The 25439-nt window shown below is 35.5% G+C and overlaps 1 protein-coding gene across 1 annotated transcript; it reads right to left on the reverse strand.

Annotated features, from left to right (window-relative positions):
* Window positions 1–7118: 7118 nt before the first annotated feature.
* Window positions 7119–15247, reverse strand: LOC119998735. Its single transcript, XM_038846130.1, has 9 exons — window positions 14732–15247; window positions 13078–13263; window positions 11742–11834; window positions 10706–10888; window positions 10526–10628; window positions 10268–10453; window positions 8301–9457; window positions 7714–8108; window positions 7119–7617 (listed from the first exon to the last, which is right to left on the reverse strand). The coding sequence occupies exons 1-9, from the start codon at window positions 14954–14956 to the stop codon at window positions 7533–7535; spliced, it is 2613 nt and encodes an 870-aa protein (XP_038702058.1). The 5' UTR covers window positions 14957–15247; the 3' UTR covers window positions 7119–7532.
* Between the last annotated feature and the right edge of the window lie 10192 nt (window positions 15248–25439).

The following is a 25439-nucleotide window of genomic DNA, read 5'->3' on the forward strand; positions in this document are numbered from 1 at the left end:
TATACAATACAATGTTTGGTTTATTGTTAGACAAAATGATAGTATAAGATATAAACTAATATGTCTGAACTACCCTCAACTAAAAAAATTACTATTTTTCAATTATTTTTTACTTTTATCAATTTTTATGAAAAATTAAAGATAAATAAAAAATTGTTAGATTTTTGTTGCAAGTATGGCTAATTTTCTTTAAAGAAGTACATGCAGTGTATAAAGTGATAAAATAGCTAGGGTTTGTTTTTTTAAGATAGTGTTTTTGTCATTTGTCATGTTATCTCTTATCCCATACGCTCCGTATAAAATTAAAACGAGTTGGAGGTGTTTCAATATTATACAGCATGTATCGTATAAGAACCTCATTTTGTATAAAGTTATACTATCCTGAGCTTTTTAAAAACCACCAAACACATGATAATTTCATTAAATGATAATTTTATATTGTAAACAGTCTTATCTTCTAATTCAAACGGAATAACATATTACGGGTGCCCGGGACCTGCTGTAATTTTATTACAGCAGGTCCCGCTGTAATGTATTTTATAGGTAGTAAAAAATTTTATTTTTATTTTTAAAAATCATAAATATGTAGTATTTTTCATAACGAATCCAACGGTATATTTTTTATTTAAAACAAAAATCAAATTCATCGTGATCAAAACATTGAATATTTTGAGTTTATATCTGATGGTCTAGAATTGTTGTGTCTTTTTTATGTTGAATTTGATTTTTGTTTCTAACAAAAAATATATCGTTGTGTTCGTTGCGATTAACATTACATATTTATGATTTTTAAAAATAAAAATAAAAATTTTTAATGTCAAAAAAGTATATTACAGTGGGGCCTGCTGTAATAAAATTACAGCAGGCCCCGGGCTTCCTACAACAAGTGCCAAAGAAGAGACAAGCTATAGTGGGTAGACTCTTTTACATCAACTATATCATATCTTCCTAGACTCCGTTTTGAGAAACCATTTTCAAGTAGTATATGGGACGCCATTTGCAAAATTGTTCATCAACGGACTATAACATATATACAAATTGGGCCTCTATTACAATGTCATAAAGAATGACCTAATGAACTTGATAGAAATCTATATATATGTATTAAAATTAACATTCACTAGATTTCGGCCAACAACCCTTAAGCCGAGATGGTTAATATAGATACTCGAATCGGATGTTAGACGAATTTGAATCCCACTCTTGTTCCATTTCGGTCCTGGTCAACAAAAAACAGCGCGGCAGGTTTCCATAATGACGTGGCAAGATAGCATTGGACAGGAGATGTATTTGGAAAGAATTCCATTAAAGATGACGTTTTAGGAAATAAATGTTAAGGCAAGTCTACCAATCCATATACATGCATGCACCTGGAAATAATAGAGAATTTAAAAACAACATGAAAATAAAAAATAAAAAAAAAATCTTTATTCTTGGACCAAAAACAACCTTTGATTTCCATATACGTCCAAGGATAATGCTTGAGACCCCCAAAAAATGACCCCCATTTAATGCGGAGTGTTAGATGTGAAGTGGGCTCTACATGTGTGTTTTTAATCAATGGTTATTTTAATGTCACATAGATTTGGAGGACTTTTAGGGATCAAATTTTTGGGGATTCTAACATTGTCCTACGTCTAACTTAGCAGATGAATTAACAGGGATATCAAATTGTTGGGATTTTTATCATTTTCGTACTGCTAAATATAATATCAAAGTAGAATCGATTTCGTAACAAAATTAATTTCATTAAAAAAGACAAGATAATGAAATTAATTTTGTTACGAATACTCCATGAGGTATGCCGTATGTGCAATAACTGGTGTGTGTCGGCGAGCCGCAATGAGAGACCAAATCAAATTTTCTTAAAAAATACGAAACATTGAATTCAAATTGAAATCGTGCGGGTAATGACTAGCCCCGACCGAACGACCAACATACATATATATCCGGAGATTCTTTGTTTTGTATATTGAAGGGGTGTCACTACCAAACTGGGATAATCAATTGGTTATCGGCTTCGACAAAAAACATATACTTGGGGTTTTTGTGGTTCGATCTCCATTGGGATCTATCTTTATTCGATTTTGCGTGATCTATTTAGTTCGAATTTATGAATGTCCTATATAACAAACCATAGTTCAATATGGTATCAAATGGATTGGAGCCCCATCCGCAATATTCAACTATTTAAGAATGGTCAAGTTAATTAGATCAGAAAGATAAAGGATAAATTATACTTTACGACACCGAAAGATAGGGTTTGTTACAGTTTAATTCATCGAAAGAATTTTTGTTATAAAATCGTCATCTAATGTTTCAAAATGAGATAATTAAGTCACCTGGGCAAATTAAATGCAATTTCAGGTCACTGAATTGTCTTATTTTGAAACAATGAATGACGACTTTGTAACAAAATTTCTTCAAGTGACCAAAATATAACAAACCATATATATCTTTCAGTGCCCATAAAGTATAATTAACACTAAAGACAAAACATGAACTATGGTTTGTCTTTTTCTTTTTTTTTTTGTATGGAACTATGGTTTGTGTTGTCTCATGTTGCAAAAAGAAAGTCCAACCCTAGCCCTAGTAGCTTGGGATATATGCACGTGTGGGAGAGAAAAATCTGGGCAAATCTAGGCCATTGCTGACTTATATGGCTGATATTACGTACATGCATGCATGCATGCATGAAGAAGTCCATCGTTCTACTGTACTATACATAAATCCATCCGTATTAAACATTAAATTTTCTAAATAATCTTAAGAGTGGACCCCAAACAACTAGAAGAATGATTTATTTTTTTTAATAACCAGGGAAGGGGATGAGAATGATTGAATTCGAGATTTCTATGAAATATTACACACATGAGTGTTATATGAGTTACTCGTGATTCTCAACTAAATGAATGATGACTTAAGACGACTTGCATCAATATTTGTACGCTGGTATAAGTAATTAAAATAGATAACGAAAATTACATATTGTTGCAAAAATACTACTGCATCAGTATTTATTTACGTACATGTTGTTGTATTTCAAAATTACCATTGTTTCAAGAGAAAAAAAAAAGTACCGTCATAAATAAAGGCAAATTTGGAAAAATATGATTATTTTGTGTAGTTAAATTTTATTAAATTATGAAACCTTAAAGAGTTAGATTTTCAAATGAGAGACAAATTGGGACGGAGTGAGTAATATTTTAATGTTGTATAAATTTATGATAAAGATACCAATTCTGTTGTTGTTAAACAAAGATGTCGTAAATTTTCAAAAAATGATGTTTGAGTTAGTAAAATAAAGAATTTGTCAAAAACTCTGATGGAAACGCTATAATAATGATAAAGGGTCCGTTTGGTAGAGCGAGTGGATTGATTTTCAATGCTAATGAAAAAGCTGTGGAAAAAAAACTGGGCTTAAAGCTGTGAAATATACTGTGAGGTGTTTGGCGAACTAAAAGCTGACGCTAGCGGAAATTGAGTTAAAGTATTATAATATTAGATTTTGTTATTTTTGTATGAAATTTTGTTGTTAAATTTAATATTATATTTAATCTAACAACAATAATTTTATTAAAATTAATTTTAAGCATAATTAATTTTATCAATAATTATAATAAAATAAATATTTTTTTATTCGTTTAATCTTAAATTTAATTTAGTATTAAAATTAATGTGAAGTATAAAATTTTAATTGTTTTAAAATAAAATGTTAATAAAAAAATAATGTGCAGGTTAAAATGTATTGGGTACAAGCGCACAACATATTTTCATTAAAAAAATAATAAACTGCAATGATTTGTGTATCCCACATGAATTTTTTGAAAAAAAAAGTGGAATCGTTAATAGCTTCCCGGGCGTCAACAGATCCGCTGACATGTGTAGGTCGTTTGGCGCAACGGAGCTGCGAAGCGGATCCGCCTTTGCACCCGCTACACCGCCTTTGCACCCGCTACGCCAAAGGATTGGGGGGCCGTCCGGTACTAAAAGTACCGGACTAAAGACCGGTAGGAAATGTGAGCCGTTGGATATTAAAAATCTAATCCAACGGTTCACGTGTTTCACCCTATCTCTCACACATTCACTTGTAACTTTCTTCTTTCACACATTCTCTCTCGACTTTCTTCTGTACAAAAACTCGAACTCTTAAGAATGTCAGGGCCAAACACCACCATCTTCACTTTCATTCTTCAAAAGCTCAAAACCCAACAAATACATAATCAAAACCCAGTTTTTGAACATTGTAATAATCTATATGTTGATTCTGTTCTGGGTCACAATCAAAACCCAGCAAACACACAATGGAAACCCAGAAAGAAAATCCTCAATATGAAAGCAAGAGGGGCAGAAAAAAACAAGCAAAAGATTATGAAGGCCACGGGTGTCATAAAAATAGAGAGAGAGCTGAGGAGGCATTGTATTCGATGGACCCTTGTCTTTGACGGAGTAGAGTCCTCCGCGGACCCTTGTCTTCAACGGATCGGAGTCTTCGACGAAGGCGCTGTCTTCGATGGAGCAGAGTTTTTGACGGAGGCAACATCTTCCTACTTCACCAATTTTGTCAGATCTGGTCAAGGGGTTAGGAACATGGAGAGAGAAGTGATGGAGAGGTTTGATGAGAATAGTCCTAAAATTGGGGTTTATTCAATTTTCTGGCTTGGCGAACATGATAGCTGAATCTGATGGGGAGTAGATAATTCTAGAGAATGTAATTTTCAATTTTTGAAGCTTTTAATCTTGTTTCATTATAAAGAAAGTGTGAGAAAATGAATGAGAATTGGGGAAAGAAGAGAGAGAAACGTATGAAAGTGTGGTTAAAAAATTAGGGACGAGGAAAGAGAAATGGATGACAGGGTTAACCGTGGGATTAGATTTTTAATATCCAACGGCTCACATTTCCTACCGGTCTTTAGTCCAGTATTTTAGTACCGGACCTACCCCCAATCCTACACGAAACAGCCGGAAAAACTCTTTTTCGCAATCTAAGTGTTGTTGCCGGATCCGATCCATAAATATTGGATGTGAAATGGGATGCGTGCAAGTTAAGGTGTTTGTATCATATGATTGGATTAGGCAGATCTTTTTAAGTTGCTTAATCATTGGGATCTCAAATTGTGACATCCTAACCAACCAAATTTACCATCTACCGATTGCCCACATACCAACCAATCTAACTGATATGACACGACCGGCCAGATCTTTTGGGGAACAGCTTCTTTAATGATCCTGCTTTTCATGATGTGATTGAGACTGCTAAATATCCCCCCCCCCCCTCACTTTTTTTTGCATTGATCAAAATATAGGGCAAAGCATATAATTCAACAACCTACTCCTCTCTCACTTGAGCATTCGTTTTATGGGGTTTCTATTTGGGCATACTATATAGATGGTAAATCCCAACCGGAATGTATGGGTAAGCCCATCCCTTACATTCCAATAAATTCTTTTCATGGGCCCAATGAGTCGAGCTTCAACCTGTAGTAATTGGGCTTGCTCAGTGAGTTAGGTTTCGGTATTTAGTAGTTGGACTCAAGAAGAACAAAGTCTTCCAGACCTAATATATCCACGAAACCGGATAATTCAAAGCGAATAATATTGTCAGCGTTTATGGGGGTGTGAATTTCTAAAAATAGATAAAGTTTTTTTTGTTTAGTATATAACCAACCCACCCTTATTTATAATGGCGGCCCAACATATTTCAAATAAAAAAACCAATAAAGAAAAATAAATATTTCAACTAAAACACGGTCCTTTTTGTAGAGTTCACCTGGGATCCCTGTAGACTCAGATACTCCACTGCTTATTTATTATCTATTCACATTAGTGAAGCGGCTGGATGCATAAGGGAAGTGCACCTTTGTGAGACCTTAGTCGGGATGCATAGGGGAGGCAACCTACGAGCACGGAAGGGCGTGGTACCGCTGCCCTCTCTAAGTAAAGTGAAAGTCTCTCCTTCAGCTAGAATGTAAGGAAATTGAAAGAAGACCTAGAGTAAGACTTCCCCTCTACCAAGGGTGTAGGGGTAAATTCTACAATCGTTGAATAGTCAACGTTCATCTTCGAGGGACTCGTCTACACCTTTGAATCCTGCAAACGTCACAACAAGAACAACCGTAAAAGCTCTTTGACCGGATTGGGGGTGCCGATCGTAGAGGCTCCGACAATCAAATTAGTATAGATCGAAGATGGAAGACCGGCGATGGTCTATGTGTTTTGCTTGAGTACCTTTTTAGTGAGGGTTTGTAGAGTTTCGATTTTTAGCTTGTAGTGTTTTGGAAAAAATCCTCTCCCTCTCCAAGGTGGGAGAAGAGTATTTATATGAATGTGAGGACTTATCTGGGGAATTGTGTTGCCCACTTGTGTCTTATTGGATAGGAAGGCACAATGTAAGAGTATGAAGTGATGTGACATGTCGATTGGAGTATGGACAGTAATGTGGGCGACAATTAATGAATGGATATTCGCATGGCAAAAGGTCATATATGGGGATTTGTGTCTGTCACTTCCACGAATGTTGACGTAAACAGGATTGGATGATGTTCCGTTGAGGAATGATCATACGATGAGTTGGCGCTCGGATGTGCCAACGCCATCGCTATGGTGGCGCCAATACAGCAAAGATACTTCGAAACATAGTTATTGTCTAAGGGAAAGTTACTGTGAACATAATAAAGTAAATATCCAAAGAAAATATTAGTTGTTAGTGTCAGACATGCTTTGTATGACTGTTACGTTACTTAACTATGACTCAAAGATCGCATGTGTACCTCAGAGTGGGCCTTAGTGTGGGCCAAAATGTACTGGTTAGGCCCGTGGACATGGCTAGTCCAGCTTTGGGTTTGTCATTATATGACCCAATGAGGCCACATGATTTTTCATAACTACAAAGGGTACTGAGCTTCCATGGAACCTTTGATCCAAATCTCTCTCACTTTAGGCTGGAAGTCAAAACAATGTTAGATAACAAAATATAGGGCTATAAAAAAATTACCCATATAACCGAATCGAACCGACTGAAAAATCGATCGATCGGTTAAATTCATGTCAAAAGCCGACCGTTTTCACCCTTAGCAAAATAAGCAATGTCAAAACAATAAAGGAAAACATTCCCGACATACACAAATCCATCAATCTAAATATCTTTTTACTTTTTCCCTTCATTTTCCTAAGGGGAGAAAATTCTATCAGAAAATAAAACAGTTAAAGTTACAGTTGAACTCGGTAGCGCTTCACCATCTTTAGTCTACAATGGCCTACAAATACAATTTCAGCCACAACAAACCCTAGTCCAAAACCATAATTGAGCATCCTATGAATTAACTCCTCTTGCTCAAAGCACATATAACATGCTTTCACAGAGTTACACATTTTTTTAGATTTACAAAATTGACTAAAAACACAAGATTCTGAATGTCATGCATAGAGCTGCCCAATGGACATGGAGCTGCATGCAGAAAGCTGAAGCCTACGTTCCTTTGTTAGCATATTCGGTTCTATTCCTCCAAACCACACATAAAGATAATACCTTATCACTGGGGGCAAATGGATAGGGGCGGGAAATCATCTTCGTCTTTCAAGTTCAAGTTGTTCAACTGATTTGACTGTACAGCAATCCTACATGTCCAGAACACGAGAAAAGCTTCAGACAAACTACTACATATAAACGCTACTCCTATAAGAAGTGTAGGATTCATAAAAAAATTGTCATACCTATCCTGATCCACGCCCAATACTTGTTTTGATTTTCGCGTTCCTGTTGCAGGGATATTAAATCTTGGATCTTGAGTCGGAGAAAATTCTGGATTCTGTAGCCTGACACCTTCCGGTGAGGATGCCCCCCATTGCGGGTACCCAAATGGTCCATATTCTACAGCCCTCTCTGAGTGATGGATTAAACCATTTACTCTGGGGTGAGAATTTCCATCAGGAGAACCAGAGTTGCGGCCAGCAGACTTTGCATGATCCTGCACTTGTCCTAACTCACGGCTGCTTCTCTCAGAGAAATGTGTGTCATGTGCAGTTGCAACCCGGATATTGCTACGAGGAGACCATGGTGGTGCTTGATGCCTTCCCCTGGCTGTCAAAGGTCGCTCCCTATAATGATTCTGCAAGAACATAAGCACAGCATTCTAACATGATGAGTCCCAACCAATGAACTAAACAATTTTGCCCCAAAAATGGGGGGAAAAAAGATAGGGAATAAAATATGACAAGAAGATCAACCAAGCTGGTGCCACTTAAAGATGCCAAATTTTATACATAAAATCCTAATACCAAAAGGACAACAATGATTATACCATATTGGGAAAGTATGTTCCTGTCCCTCTAGCCTTTGGCATCTCTTCCATACCAAAGGATGTCCCAGGGAACACAGGTGGACTCATTGGGTAAAACCCTGGTCTGGGGACGATAACATTGGCATTTATAGGGGAGAATGAATTCTGCCCGAACTGCACTGACTGCCTTGGCACCTCCCTTGAATTCTTGCCCCAGAGCTGAGTGGGCATTGTAGGATATATAGGAGCATAGGCATTGAAGGCATACTCGAGCCACCGCCTAGCATGATACCAACTATTTAAAATACTCTCGTAATCTCCCCTGAGATCAGATAGAGAATTCGAAGACTCGGAACTTCGACCAGTACCAAGTAGCTTCTGATAACTAGAATACCCAGGATGAAGGTCCTCCACAGAACAAGCAGCCGGACTCCAGAGTGAACAATTTTTCATAGATCCAGAAGGTGAAACAGCTAGATGATTTATTAAATAATCCTCATCCTGGTCACCGTGGGCAACAAAGCCATTGTCCTCACCAGGTTCTGGTGAAATCCCAGATGAGACTCTCTTGTCAGTAGAAACAGAGCTTTCAGGTAATTTCAAATCTGGTTTTTTATCATTCACTTCACCATTTCCCTTGGCTGAGGAATGGAAATAAAGACGAGGTGTAGGATGTGGTTTATGTGTGCGAGCAACAGTCTCGTCGGGAACAGAAGAAGACTTAAGCACATCATCTGCTAACTTTAGATCTTGTAGTCTGGACGTTGCAAGGTCCTTTGCATCCCCAGAAAGACGAATTTCAGAAAGCGGGGTCCCATTAGGACCATTCCTTCTAGAACTCTGAGGCCCATTCAAAGTCATATCCATCCCTGGTAACAATGGTTGCTCATGATTCAATTTGAATGGCCCAGTCGTGCCACTTGATTCAGCAGATTCATAGAACATTGGATCTTCCTGATATGATTCGGCACCTGAAAATACTGTAGAATCAAGCCCATTATGTTCGGCCATTGGGATAGGATCTTGAACATCAGGCCTCTGTCCATTTCCATGCCTATCTAGGGTGTTACAAAAAAATTTGCTAAGTTCATCAGTTATCTTCACCTCTGGCTGGGAAAGGATTTGTCCAAGTTTTTTAGCCCCATAAGTAAAAGCACTCCTTATTCGGTAAGAATTGCCTGAACACAAGAATATAAGCATTAATAACCTGCCCAGCATCTCAATAAATTTGATATTCCATTGAATCATTGATAAAGATTAGTCATATGCCAACTTTAAAATAGGATGATTTGGAGTCTTGTAAAGGCAAATGGTTTCACCAAAATCAGAACAAACTATCTCTGATATAATAATTTCAACAATTCGGAAACTAAAACAATCGAAATGGTTTTGTTCTGTTTTATCATTGAACTTAAGTCAGATGCAAGACAGTGGGATGAGGTCTATCTTAGTTCCAGCCATAAGCTATGTACCACAAGATACTCGAAAGTAAATTAATCGTCATCAACGTCAAATGGAAGCATAAAAGAAAACTAAGTAGTGGTGGGATTGGGGAGAAATTAGAATAGGGCTTAGTTTGAATACACACTTTACACCACAACACAATGTGTGTCACACAAACACATAGTGTCTACAAGGTGCCAACTCCAGGTTGGATTTTTAAAGTTGTCAAGCTATAAATTCGTATTAATTAGTTGAATTTTTAATTCTATTTGGCATGTTGATGCTTCACTTTTATATTTTATATAATTCCACAAAGATATTATGCAATGAAACTAATTATTCCAAGTTTGATGTCTAGATATCCATCTCTAAATTCACAAAACAAATAGCAATATTATAGATGAAACTTACTTATTTCTGGGCCATTAACACAGAGGTCACTGAAACAACTCGTATCACTTCCAGAAAGTGAAGAAAATAACAAGAGTCAATATGTCCCAACAAGGGGGAGAGGGGGGGGGGGGGAGAATCAAAATATCCCTTACCTTTGCTAATACTGCGCCCAAGGTTGTTATATTCTTTGAGTGGATCAACTATGTTAAGGTGCTTTGAAGCAAATGTTCGTGAATTGTTCTCAGTTCCCCACGTGGGAACTGAGAACATTTCCACACAATCCCTAAGAAAATCATTACTAAGCAACCGATCAGCCCCACCATTTACAGGTGTGTCCACTGCAAATAAAGGCCAGAAAAAGTCAATAGAGGATCTATACAATAATGAAGCTAAAAAAAAAAATTGCTCACCTACAACATCTGGCAATGAGGATAGCCTGACAGGACCGTTCAGACTGATGCCATAGTTGTCCCAATCAAATTTGCTGAAGTAATCCAAGAATTTATATAGAACCTAAAAATGGTTGAGCAATTAATAGGTTTCAATTTATGATTCTGTAACACACGACTTCAAATATCATCAGCACTCACCGCCAGAGGACCATTTAGTGATGAGTGAAAGCGATGGAAGATGTATAGAACTAAAGTCTCCAGAGCATAAGTAGAAATCAAGCCATGGTGAGCACCAAGAATACGACTTTCATAGTAACACCAAGCCTTGATCAGTATGATACTGCGTTTGAAGATATGAGCTTTACCAATCAACTGATCGACCTGCCAAATGTAATGCAAGTATAGTTAAAAGGACAACTGCATGGTCCATTATAGTTAAAAGGATTAAGAATAGGGGGAAAAATTCAAAACTCAAACCACACATAATTTTTCTACTCTGACTGGGATAAAAGACCAACTAAAGTTTGCAGAATTTTCAACAAAAAAGATAAACAAGGAAAAATATCCATTTGATCTGAGTATTTGTGCAGATGCAAGGCCAGAACATGCCAATTGCTCCCCGGAATAATAAATAGGCAATGTAAGCTCCACATCCACCAAATAAATTGTAATAACATAAGTCATGCATTAATTAGTGTCCCTACAACATAATAGAATCTGTAATTCATTTTCCTCCTCGTTCTTTTAACTGATTAGTATAAGTAAAAGGAGTATATCAACATAATTACATGACGGATAACCCTTTCAAAAGCCTTCGCTAAGATAATTATGAATAATATTCTCGTTTTACATTGGCACATGTTCTAGAGATTTATTTCAAAATAAATCAATTATGTGTAGTGTAACCATTGTTCATTAAAGTAAAATCAATAAATACATAATAATTCTCACCATTCCAACAACTTCACTAGAAGATAATAGTTCTTCCTCAAATCCCTGATAAATACACTAGGAGAGAATAGTACAACTATAATTTAAAACGAGACTAAAATTAATGGCTGCATCAGGTTAGTGATTGTTCACTATATGTTGAGGAAACCAAGGGTTGGTTAAAAAAAAGACAACACCAGCAAACATTAAAAAAAAGGTAAATCATTCAGAAAGCTACAAAAATTTACTAAGTAGCAGAAAATTGGCTTTGTTTACATTTACACATGTACTTCAAATAGACTACCTGCTCAAGAAAGCATAGTGTACAAATCCCTCCCATTTGATTGAAAGAAATGTCGACCACGATGTTTTGTACCAGACATTTTACAAGTTTAACCTGCCAGAAAGAAACTCAAGATATTTAAAACTCCAAATAAAAAACTTTTGAAGGGCTCATTAAATCTCATAAATCAATACAATCTCCATGAGTGAATAAAATGCATGGACATCCTATCTTAAGCTTCTAATAGACAAGCATTAGATCTCAGAAAACAGGGCAGCAGCAGACTGTTGCAGTCTTGCAGATTTAAGCTTGAACAAAGAAACAGTGAGATTTTATACATAGGACATCTCCATGACTATATCATTCTTGTGCTACCATGAGTAATTGCCCCAATTGCAGATTTCTAAAGCATTTATGATTTAACAAATGTCATCTGTTGTAATGCAGTCTTGCGATGACATGCATAAAAGAAAGAAGTTGCAGATAAAATCTATTTGTGACGTACAAAAAACTTGAAAATATAGCCCCAAAACTGTGTGAATTCAAGGGCAAAGTGAATGATAAATTCAGATCAGTCAGCAGCAGTGTATTAATCAATATGATCAGACCTCTAAAGAAAAGATTATCCTGCCATGAGATAAATGAAAAACCAACAAAAATCCAGTACGTTCGTCTAGAAGGATATTCCAAACTTCAAATTTCATTAATTCAATGTGAAGCCCACGGGAAATCATTCAAAACATTTATTCTTATTCTGAATCACAACCCAAGCAAAGTGTCATTACACTAGTACATTTCTAAAAATTAATCATGATTCATAAAACCAACGATGTTTCCAACTAATTTTCTCCTCTTGCATCCTGTTTTGACTTAATGCACCGCATCCATAAGTGAGGTACACCTAGGAAGTGTAGAGTTATCAACCATCTTAAAATCCAATCCAACCATAAATCATTTGTTCAATAATATTCTACAAACAGCCGCATAGACCATATCAAAATCTTCCATTCAAAACCCTCAGCTGACCTTCATCTTAATAGCATCACCTATAAATCATTACCTCCATACGTTCACATACACATATACATGCACACAGATATATACATTCTATTTTTATTTCTTACCATAAATATCATACCGATGGGAAAAGGAGCAGGAGCAAAGCCAATGGAGCAAGATAAGCATAGAGATTTCAAATAATATAAGATACCAATTAAAATTCTAAGATTTCATTTATCTGCCAATACAAAAATGAACAAAAGAAATATAACAGACAACAGTCTCTTATTTTATGGAAATTAACAAATAAGTTCACTCATTTAAGGGATAACAAGCAATTGGTTTAAAGGTAAAAAACCTCAGCACGGATTAATTGCACGTCCTTTACGATAAACTCAGCAGCCCGGTTCTCATCTTCTCTTTCAAGGACAGAACAAACATCAGTCGCCAAAGCCTCGTCAACATTAAACCACCCAAAGGCTGTCAAATCTATATCTCCATCCGGGAGATACGTTTTCAATGGAACAGACCCAAAGGGAAATACCTATGAAAAACATGGGTAGCAAAAATATGCATTTATCTAAAATTGTCAACGTCACGATAAAATCAAGACTTAATGCAAACTGTCAGGGTTCATCATCACAACCAATTTAAAATTTATACGCACAAAAGCTTGAGAAAGAATAATTACACAAATAGACATCTCAAACGCTCTAACACAAATCCTGTTGTTAACCACTCCTTTCATCCGACTACATCTGAAGGGGAAATAGATACGTACAACAGTTGTACCAGCAAAAAATACTCAACCTTCAACCCACGTGAGAACTATGGGATAGAACCTTGTCAAAGCAATATTCTGTGCAACCATAATAAGGAACGATACTCTAAAAAACCAAAAAAAAATAAAAATTACATAGATTTGTACCTAGCTTCTAGTGTTTCAACAATGCAAAGGAAATCCTAAAGACGCGGGCATTAATATTCACTTTCAGCAAGACAGCAAAGAATAAAAGAGCTAGAAACATAAACTACCCATCTCTCTTCATGATCTCCACCTTGGCCCTCCTCTTTTAGATCTTCCCATGGGCCAGGGGAGGGGGGCTTCTTTATAACTTCCTTGACCGGTGAACTATAACCCCGTGGTTCTTGTTTTTTTTACCTTTACTGTCACCTCATGATCTCCAACAGCAGATTTTCTAAACCAATAATGGAAGTGTATGATTGAAAAGTAGAAGCATTCATTGGGAAATATAATATATGTGCCTCCTTCACTGTGTACTCCAATACCTTTTTTGAGTTAGACATTCTCTCCTTCCTGCATGATGGCTCATAGAGCTCACTTAATTTTGTGGCATAAGAGACTAGGCTTACAAAATATACTTATGGATAATTATTTGCCTGCTGCCTAAACCCTAAACATGTAAGAAATATCACTAACACAAAAGGACTTAAAAGTAAGGACAATTACAACAGCGATACTATATTTCGTAGAATGCCAATTATGGCCATGGTCATCTGCTGCTACTGCCTTCATATTCTGTCACGCATAACTATCTTACACCACTAAAGAAGAAACAGCATCTGATATCTTTATTTCGATGATCCCACCCCAGCAGAGTAAACCACAGATAGTGCCAACTCGTAATCTTCCGCAATCACGGGAGTGCATTATTGAATGAATAATCACAATTCACATGGTATACAACACAAAAATCCAAGTACCTCTATTAATTCTCGAGTCATAATTACATGATCTTGCTAATCACATATTGCCTTCTGAATTTCATCATACTTAAAACACAAAGTTGCACAGCTTCAGACTTCCAGTTTAAGGTAGCAATAAACTGTCAGTCATAATAACATTATCTACCTCACAACATAGCCTATTTCTGCTCATAGCACAACATATTTATGTAAATTGCATCACACATGGAACCTCAACTTATGAACTATGTTTTTATCATCATAAAAGAGTTATACCCACATACGCATTTCACGCAAATTCTCACCTCGCATCCAAGGCAATTCCGTAAAAGCCTCTGCACATAATCAATGACGGCCTTTCTCCTCTCATCCGAGTCAGTAGTCGGCTGGACCCGTGCGATGATCCTCTCCACCACTTGCTCTGCTTTTTGCCAGTACTCCACACCTAATGGCGTTTGATTAGACGGTGACGGCTTCTCCGCTAACGCGGCGCCTTCAGTTTCAGGCGACCAATCTCGATGATCGCCCATGGAAGCAAACTTCTTCCCCTAAGGCTAAACCCCACAACGATTAAAAAAAGGAACCAACAAGAAGAAGTCAACAACAACGATTTGACGCAAACACAGCGAAATTCCAAGGAACGTTTCTTCAACTCAGAACGAGTGCAAAGCCATCCGCCTGTAGAATTTCACGGCGAATGAGAAACGGAGGACCAAAAGTCGTGCAATTGTGCCTTTGATCTGATTACGAAATTTTGATATGGAGGTGCAAGGGTTTGGTGAGCAAAAACTAAAAACACTTCCTTACAAAGAACGCCAAATGTATAAGAGCATCTGCATCAGTTTCTCTTAACAGATTCCCTAAAATACAGACAAAATGTCACTTTCCCCTATTTTACAGATTCCCTATCCAATCAACACTGCATCAGATTACCTATCATATTCTCTATTGCATTAAAATAATATTTATTTCTCTTTCCTTTATTTATTCTATTCATATAAACTACTTCTATTTAAAATAATAAATTAATTACATTTAAAACAATATATTAATTAAAATAATAAATTAATGTTATTAAAAATTAGAAAAAAAAATTGAGGAGAGAGAAAGAAGAGAGAGAAAAAGTGAGGAGAGAAAGAGGAGAGAGAAAGAAAGGAGTGAGGAGAGAGAGAGAGGAGAGAGTGAGGAGAGAGAGAGAGAAAAAGTGAGGAGAGAGAAAGGAGTCAAAATGTGAGGAGAGGAGAGAGAAAGAGATGAGAGAGAAAGAAGAGAGAGAAAGAAGAGAGAGAAAGAAAGGAGTGAGGAGAGAGAGGAGGGAAAAAATGAGGAGAGAGGAGAGAGGAGAAAATAAAGTAGTAAAAAATATTATTTTATGTTTAGGGAAGTGAATAGTGGTTCTCTAGATGTAGGGAACTACTGTTCATATTCTGTAAAATAGGGAACCTCTAGGTAATCTGATGCAGAGCTCTATTTTGACAAAATCTCTAAATTTTACAGACAGACTCATGTTTAGGTAATCTGATGTGGATGCTCTAACAATCAAACAAGAAGTAGTGAGATTAAAAAATTTTATTTTTATTTTATTTTATTTTATTTTTATGGAAACTATATTGGGCTTAACAAATAACAACAACCTGCTAAAATTTACTTAGAGACAGAAGAAAAATTACATTGCATTACACAAGACTTCAACTTGTAAGCACCATTAAAATTTATGTATAGATCGCTAGGTTATCATACAAGGGGTTCTGTCTATAATTCTCTATAGTCCATTGTCTCCCTTTTCGACTGGGACCTTCTTCTTTTTTCACTTTTAGGGTTTTTACATATATCATACAAGTCGCTTTATCATTTTTCTTGTATTATTTTGGGTCAATCATTATCCCTTTAAGAAATAGATTGTTATGACAGTTTATAATATCCACGTACAGCCTATTTTACCTTGTGTAGTACCCCCATTTTGGTCTGGCCCAAATGACTATCATACAAGCGTGAGTCCAGAGACAGTGACAAACGTAGTTACATTTCATTTGGAGTCTAGAATTTGCTAGAACAATATTGTATATGTTTTGCATTGCGTTTACACTGCGTTCAGTTGCACCTCATCTCACAGCACCATAGTTTTTTATAACATGCCAAACGCTTTTACAGCAGAACTCACCTCACCGCACTCCCAAACGCTTACAATATATATGTTGAATTGTCCCACGTAATCAAATTAGGTCAATTATTTTATTTTAGATTAATGTACAATGTAAACATTAAGTAATTTTATGTTAATATTATTAGTCATCTAATATAACAGTAATTTAGATACGTCAAACGCATCTCATAGCAACGCACCACGGTTTTAAAAGTGATGCGTCAAACAGCTTTTGTGTTTCAACTCACTTCACAGCACCACATTTTATAACTCACAGCACTTCAAAGCAGTTGACAGCACTCCCAAACAAACTCATTAGTTTAAGTTTGTTGTAGTAAAATTTTCAAATAGGCTCCCAATAAATTTTCAAGGCCCCCAATAAATTTTTTTTAAGGTCCCCCAATTCAATAGAACAAGCTCATATTCAACATTAGCTCATCCATTAAGCAATCAATATTTTTAAAAATTCATTAAAGCAAACTCGTATCCATTAAACAGCCCATACTCAAGCCATTTTTCAGATAAGTCCAAAGGTTAAATTTATTTATTTTGGCTTCCTCTCTCTTCGTTGTTCCTTCCACTCTCTTTAGGAGCTTATCCGACATAAAAGTATCACTATTAATAAATTTTATTATCGTGTGAAATACTTTTATACAAATGCGATTAATAAGGATGTAATGTTTTATTTCTTCAAACAATTACTAAGATGTAATACAAATGCGATTATCATACTCCTATTTTAACGTTGTTTTTATTTTTTTCAAAGAAAAATTAACAAAATGAAAATTGTATTATTATGACTCTCACACTCATACTCATTATTTATTGCATAACAAATATGGTCATTCTCATGAGTCATGTCGCGTTCATCGTCACATTCACCTCACGCTCATCTCATACTCACATTCATTTAATTATGAACCAAATGGCCCGTGACAACCTCAAGACTATATTTTATCTCCCAAATTGAATGAAATAATACTATTTTAATCATATATCATTGTTTTCTTTGATTGAGAGTAGGAAAAAATCTCAGGGCTCCGGTTAACCCATTCAAATCAAATCAAACCCCCAACTATTGAGAGTAGGGAATCATCGTAGGAATCAAAGCTTCCATCATCGTCGGTTAACCCATTCAAATCAAATCCACTCCCATCATCGTTGGAATCAAAGCTTCATTTGCATTGATTTGTGCATGGGGTTAGATTTTGAGTGATTGGAGATTTATAGGCATTAGAGAGAGGATAGAGTGTTTCTCGACATGGGATTTGAGGCACCCACCTTTAGTTGGCTGCTCCTCTGACTATGGCGGCACCTTCAACAAGAGTAGCTTGTGTGGCTCATCTGACACCAGAGATGGAGGAAGCAGGGAGAGACAGAGGGAGGAGGAGGAAGGAAAGAGAGAGTGGGAGAGAGAATATTTGACATAATTTTTTTTTAAATTTAATAGGTATTTGATTTTAGTGACATGTCAATTACAAATATTTTTTTTAAAATCAATGCCACATAAGATATTACAGGGGCCAATTCCATACTTATCCCTAAAGGTGTTTGTAATCCTTAGTGCAAATTAATACGTAAGCTTTGAATTTATTGGGTCAATAAGTAAAAAATAATTGGAATTTATTATTCTCAACATAATTAGAGATATACGTTTTTTTTTTTCGAGAAGAGAGATATACGTTTATATAGAAGAAAATATATATAGGATCATTAATGGAAAAGAAAGAATGACATTTTCAAGGAAATAAACACGTGTGTCTATATTTATACAGCAAAATTCAAAAAAATAAATGTTTTTATTTTTAAATAGCCTTACTTTAGTTTGGGCTTGTAAATTTGGGTTTGCCTTGTATTGGCCCATATCACATTGGGCTTACAGTACTTACTTCGCAATAGGAGAAGAATAGTGGCCCAACCCATTTCATTGACTAAAATATTTTTTCAATATTGGCATAAAAAAAAGAAAAATTGATTCGAATCCATCTTGGCCAACCATATAATTTTGTAAAGCCAGTTTGTGAGTAGCTCCAAGTTGCAATATTCCATAATATTTATATATATATATTTTGTAAGGATCTAATCTGTAAATTTGGTGGTGCAAAGCAAGCAAGAAAGCTTGTGTCTTAACTCTTAAGCTTGTCATATTTTACGTAATTATGAAGTAATTAAGTTTCGAACAAAAGATTTCACGATTCCTGCGAAATTGTGAGTTCACATGCCTCACATGATACATATGAAATCGTATACGTTCGTCTCAATATTTGTGATAGGTGGGATAAAAAAAAAAAACATTGGGATGCATAATACTTTGATTAAGTTTTGATGGCTGCATGCAGTTCGGTTTGCGTACCAAAAATTGACATATACAGGTGTTGCTGTGACGTTGAGAGGCAGGCAGGCAGGTATGTAATCTTGTAGTGATATCGTTGACCAGACCCCAAAAGTGGCATTTGTCATAACATGATAGTAGGGATCACCTCTATACATATAGGACCCCTTCACTTACAATCAATCTATCTTTTATTTGGAGATTCAAACAGTTCAAAGTATATATATATATATATACATGTTAGTGGCAAGACATTGGAGGATTGGTTGGTCGCCACTATAGAGATTCATGATACTCTACAAATTTATAAATAAATTAGAAAATACCTAGTTGTGAGAAATGTTTAAATAATTTTGAATGAAGTACTCCTTATTGTAATCAAGATTAGTTGCTTTTTTAGTGATAATATATAGTAGCTAATCTCACCATCTACTGTCCCTTTTTTTTTGTGGGGATCGAGAAATCATTTAGCCCAATATGTCATTCGGACAACTGAGTGGGCGTAAATCTTGAGCTACTAGAACAATCGACACCATGCTGACAAACAATAAGACTAGGCTGAAGCCCATGTAGAAAAAATGAGGATCCTAACCCCTTGATCCCCGAAAGTGGATAGACCCATGGAAATATAAAAATTTAGAGAAATACTCTCAGTTGGTTTGAATTCCCGATCTTAACGTCATCCGCTTTAAACCCAAAGATATAATTAACTAACTGAGCTACTACTAATCCGTGGTTAATGCACAAGGTCTACTTAAAAACAGGTATGCATAAAACAATAATTCTATGACATCTATATAGGTTGTAATGAAGTAGAATTAATTTATGGATCGTTCGTTAGGGCTTACCAACGGAAAACTGGGAACAATACATATCTTTGTAGTCATGTGTTGATATTTAACCCAACTTAACTTGTTGTCAAGTGAAAATTTTATATATACACGGGCCTAACGACCCAAATTTAGGCCCATATTGAATGTTTAAAAGATAAATTTTTACGGTATCATTCTTGGTTTAAAAAAAAAAAAACTTTATGTCATCGAAAATATTACATAAGTAATTAAAAAACAAAAAAAGGTTAAGGTACTTATTAAACCTTAAGCCATGTGATTGTCACTTAATTACTCTTTTTTCCTTTGAAGATTAATTAAGACATTTCCTATTACCTTCTTGTTCTTGGCAGTGTCATTGCATAGAAAACATTATCCAGGCACACAATAATATTCAAAACCTCGTAACTTTCAATTTTTTTTTTTTTCATCTCAAACCTTAAAGGACACAAACAATATGAAGAAGGTGATGAGGGTACAACCCTATTCATTGCATATTGATTTTTCTAAGTAATCTGATCTTAATATAAACTAATCAAAGTGCTGATAATTAACTACAGCCTTTGACCCTTAATCTAAGCAGTAAAAGCAACCAATGGCAGGATTCAGAAGTGCTACACAGTCACAAGCATATTGAGGTACATGTTTATTGCCAAAATGAAAAAATGTCTTCTTTCAATGCTCTCCAAGAAAAAAAAAAGAATTTTGGTTGCAAATGTAGTAAATCATGAACTTGGAGTAGCTCCTATTCTTATCTATAATTTTAGTTTCAAATCTCTCCAAAAATCATGTTACATCATGATTTTTTTAAAATGACATTTTAGAATTTAAAAGTCAGGGTTTAGAGTCTAGTGTTTAGGTTTAGGATTTAAGATTTAGAGTTTCGGATTTAAGTAATAACAAGTCATTGGGGTGAACTTGACACGGTAACTCTTAATGCAAGCGAGAGGTCATGAGTTCAAGTCTTATTGGTGTTTCCATTATTGTAATTGCGAGATGAACCCTTGCTTAGCCTAGTATGTGCGAATGCCACCTTGCGTTATGTCCCGCACTAAGTCTCAGTTCAGGTCTCAATTGATCGATGGGGATATTAGAAGGTCTTCCATGTGGCCCGAGATTTACCGATCAATTGTCCAGTGGGCAGTTGGGTGAGTTCTACATCACAAAAAAAAAAAGGATTTAAGGTTGAGGGTTTAAGATTTATGACCTACCAAAAAAAAGTTTAAGATTTATGATTTAGATTTTCTTTTTTCAAAATCTACTATATTTTAAAATCAATCATTTGATAAAAATAAATATTATTAACACCAAAATATTTTATAGCACATTGTAAAGCATGACTTAAAATAATTTTTAGAGGGAATTGTAGCTAATAATTGGAGCCCCCTATCCCAGTAACTCACGCAGAGATTTAAAAAAAAAAAAAAAAACCGCACACCCAATAATCTTCACTTGAATCTGCAGCATTAACACTAAATTATATGATATTAATCTAACAACTTGGTTTAATCTAACATTTTTTTTTCTACTAATCACAGCCTTATATAGCTTTAATATGAATGCATATGCTGAAACTTTGGTTGGTTCAATTAAGAATCTACCGTACCATTGAAGAGCACAAGGGAGAGGGGGGGTGGAGGAGTGTGGTCTCCTCTTTCTGGTCCCAAATCAAAGCATAATTTTTGAGCATGCACGCTTACATTACCTTAAAAGTAACCCTTTGTTAAACCCAAAAGGCTTATAATGCACCCAAAAGGAAGTACAAAAATGACTAATATTTTAAACAAGAGTGATTACTTACCTCATGGGTTTATCTTTTTTAATGATGTGATTGAGTGTCTTGACAAATAGTAAGATGTTAATGTGATGATTCAAATTTGAATTTTCAGTGGGAATGATTTGATTAGTTAACATTAGTTACCCATATTTGGATTTTAGTGAAATGAGTTTTGGGGAGTTAGGTCATAGCATTGCTTCATTACATCCCCTTTGTAAAAAAAAAAAAAGATGTGTAAGTAATTAGATGGGGGATTGGAGCCGGTAATTACCCCAACTCATTGTTAAGTTCCACATCGGTTGGGTCTCCCAATCAAGAGTGGTTTATAAACTCAAGCTCACTGCCTTACATCCAACAAGGCATTTTCCTAACCCAAGTGAGTTGGATTTGACCCATAAGATTCAACCCTTAGTAGCTGGATTAAGGAGTAACAAAGTCGTGCGGTCTTGATGCATCTGCTGGAACCGAACAACCCAAAACGGACAATATTGTTTGTATGTATGAGAGTGTGGATTTATAACGATCATGTTTTTGTTTAGTGTTTGTTAGTGAGCAGTGTTATTGAGTATTTAGGTGATCATAATGCTATAATATAATTGATTTTGAAAGAAAATCCTAAACCCCAAATCTGAACCCTAAATCTTGAACTCTACAATAAATACTAAATCTTAAATCCTAATCCTAATAACACAAATTATTTTTTTTTAAAAAAAATAACAATTTGGAGGATTTGGGGATAATTATACCTAACCTAAAGTAATTATAGCCCCATTTTTCCATTAGATGCATGGTAGGGAATGTTTTGGGGTCTCTCATAGAGTTGTAATTGGCTACAATGAGAAAGTGCATCTGCTTAGGTTGCATAAAGTGAGTGTTTGGGCAGAATCCATTTTTTAGGTCTTACAAAGACCTAACAATTAAAGGAAGAGTGTACGGACAAGGAAACATTAGTAGTAACCACTCATCATTGTGTTTTTTTTACGAAACCACATATAATTGAAGTTTGTGGGCACCAATGAAAGCTAAAACTTATGTTATTTTATTTGGATAACTAAGCTAAACCTAATTAGGACACTAATTGTCATCATGAGGACCATTTTTGCCTATAAAAAAAGCCATGTCGACCTAAAAAACCACGTCTCCTACGTGGAAAGAACTAAAGTTTGTCATTAATTAAATATATTTTTCCTAATTTTGCTATGGCACTAGTAGTACTTGAAAAAATTGCAAATGAGTCATTTGTTGAGTGACAATGACTTTGCATGTCCCTGACTGAGGTCTGGGTTCTAGTCTCACCTCCTCCGAATATTTATAAGGAGGTATGTGGGTTTAGTCTACCCTTGTGTGGGCTTGATAGTCCGCCCCTACGTGGGCTTGATTTGTGTCTCCTGCGTGGGGCCTGTTGACACCTGAACTTTCATAGGCTTGATCTATTGATGTGTGGCGTGTCGTATATTGTATTTGTACTTATACTGAAAAAAAAAATAGTACTTGAAAAAAATCCCATCACATGATACGGTAAATTTCTCTACCTAATGGGTAGATGAAACTCATCAAGACAAGACCCATCAATAAAATGAAACAAACTAAAACCTACCAGTATTAACGGACACCGAAGGTACTACACTGGATAGGACACCCGACTCTGAAACAAAAAAACCGAAAAACACAATACAAAACAAATAGAGAATTCTTGTCTACACACCGAGAGAGGATTGAAAACAACAAACTTGCATATGCATAACCAGATCTATCAAATTGAAACCGCATCCAAGACAGATCTAACAATTTGAGGTGGCATCAAAGCAGATCTGGATGTATCTTAATTTAGTTCAATTCATGTATCTTTTTTAAAGCTTGAAAAGGGTCTTTAATCTTTATCAGATGAAGAGCTAATTAATGTTATTGAAACAAGGACCATGCAAGTACCAACTTGACCAACAAAAGGATTGCTTTACTCATCACCACCTAAGTATCCTATATTCCTATATAACTTACAAATTACATGATCACAAAGAAACACAAAATGGGTATAAGTAGAAACTTCTTTTCCATTTATGGTGCTATAAATCAAATGGATTCTAGAATGTCTAGTCATATAAAGTGAAAAAAGAGAGAGCATAATATCCTTAGACCAGCGAAGACATAGAGTGATAGAGAAGATCAATGAATTGGAAGAGCCAACTTGGAAAGACAAAGTGACACAAACAACAATTTAAGGGCCAATTTGGTATATGATATTAGTTATTCAGTCCCTTTAACATGCCAAAATGTCTAATGGTTCTTAAGGCATAGATTACTTGCTAGGTTGTGTAAGGGAAAGTATATGGTCCATAGGACATCACGACTTGGTCTTAAATTATATGTAAACAGACTTTCTTTAAAGTTTTTTTTTTTTGGGTGATGAGAAGTTTTATGGGTAAATTTCTTGATAAGCCATAAATGAGTAAATGTAAAGTAATCGCTTTGCAATAGTCTACCTAATTATTTCTCTGGAGTTAGAGCATACAATAATCTGTATCGAGATCGGGAGTTTGATGTTAAGCTGATGCAGCTATTTTTAAGTGATTTGCACTGAATCTCAACCCAACTAACCCATTGGGCGGGTTTATATGAGCCTAATCCGACCCGAGTTTGGATTTAGTAGACTGTCCAAAGTGCACGCCTGCTAAGTTCTTCTCGGTTACCAAAAAGTAGAAGTAAATATAAAGATTCAAACTTGTCTCTCCTACTAAAAAGTATTTATCCCCACCCAACTGGGTATTCCTTTAAACTATTTAGAGGCATTTGGTTGGTGTTTTGAGGGAGAATGAGGGTGTAATTAGTATATTATCTTGATTGGTTGAGTTTTGGATGGTGGAATCTCAAACTCATTCCACCCTCTATTCTCCTTTGTATAGAATAGCTAAGCTCACCAAAATGGTGAGAATGACTATTAGCCACAGGGAAGAATAAGTTTTAATATGTAAAATATTGCTTCATTTTTTCTAAAAAATGGGGCTAATGTGGAAATTGTAATATTAATATTCTCACACTCATACTCACTCTTTATTTTAATCAAACGTGACCATGTTCACCCCAGACTCACCTCAAACTCATCTCATCCTCATCTCATACTCACCTCACACAATTACAAACCAAATGCTCCGTTATAGCTTTTGTTTTCTATCTACGAATCGTCTGATGGGCCCTCTGCTGTCGATATTTTTGGTTGCTGTCGCAGAAACATACATATGGGGGCATACATATATATATATATATGTCTGCCATGAAAAATACATTCTTAAGCATATAAATTATTTTTGGTCTTGGACTGTTTAAAATGACAGATGTACAGAGTCTTATTAAGTGTATGGCCGAGAGATGTTTGCTTATATATATATAGCATTCTCAAAGAGTAGATAAAATATTGAAATATGAGCAACCGATATGTTGTCCGCATGAAGGAAGTACGAGTATAATTGTTGTCGAGGCCAAAGGAATGTCTCATTGTTGATGTTGTTTTAGTTGTCTTTAACTGCTTTGTCCTTTTCCACCAACTACAAATTTTACTTGCACTTTTAATTTGTTTTCTTCACTGCTTCCACTAAACGCGAATCATTCCCTACCCTGTACAACGAATTTGAACACATACCTATATATATACACACACACACACCACATAATAAGACAAGGAAGAAAACATGCTTATACAAATTGCGTTACTAGCTTGCATATGCAACAAATGAGTTTGGGTTAAAGTGGTATAAGGTTGAACTAAACACTTGACTGATAATATACTGGTGAATCTTCTGGGGTCAAACCGTATAAATTCAAAAGATACTGAGTTTGATTCTCATTGAGAGCAATACCCTTGTGATCACGTGTATGATGTCATTCTCGGTTAAAAAAAATCCTTTAATTCAATGTTGTCATGTTTGTATTTGGATGG

The sequence above is a fragment of the Tripterygium wilfordii genome, chromosome 5, assembly GCF_013401445.1.
Source record: "Tripterygium wilfordii isolate XIE 37 chromosome 5, ASM1340144v1, whole genome shotgun sequence".
Taxonomy (NCBI): domain Eukaryota; kingdom Viridiplantae; phylum Streptophyta; class Magnoliopsida; order Celastrales; family Celastraceae; genus Tripterygium; species Tripterygium wilfordii.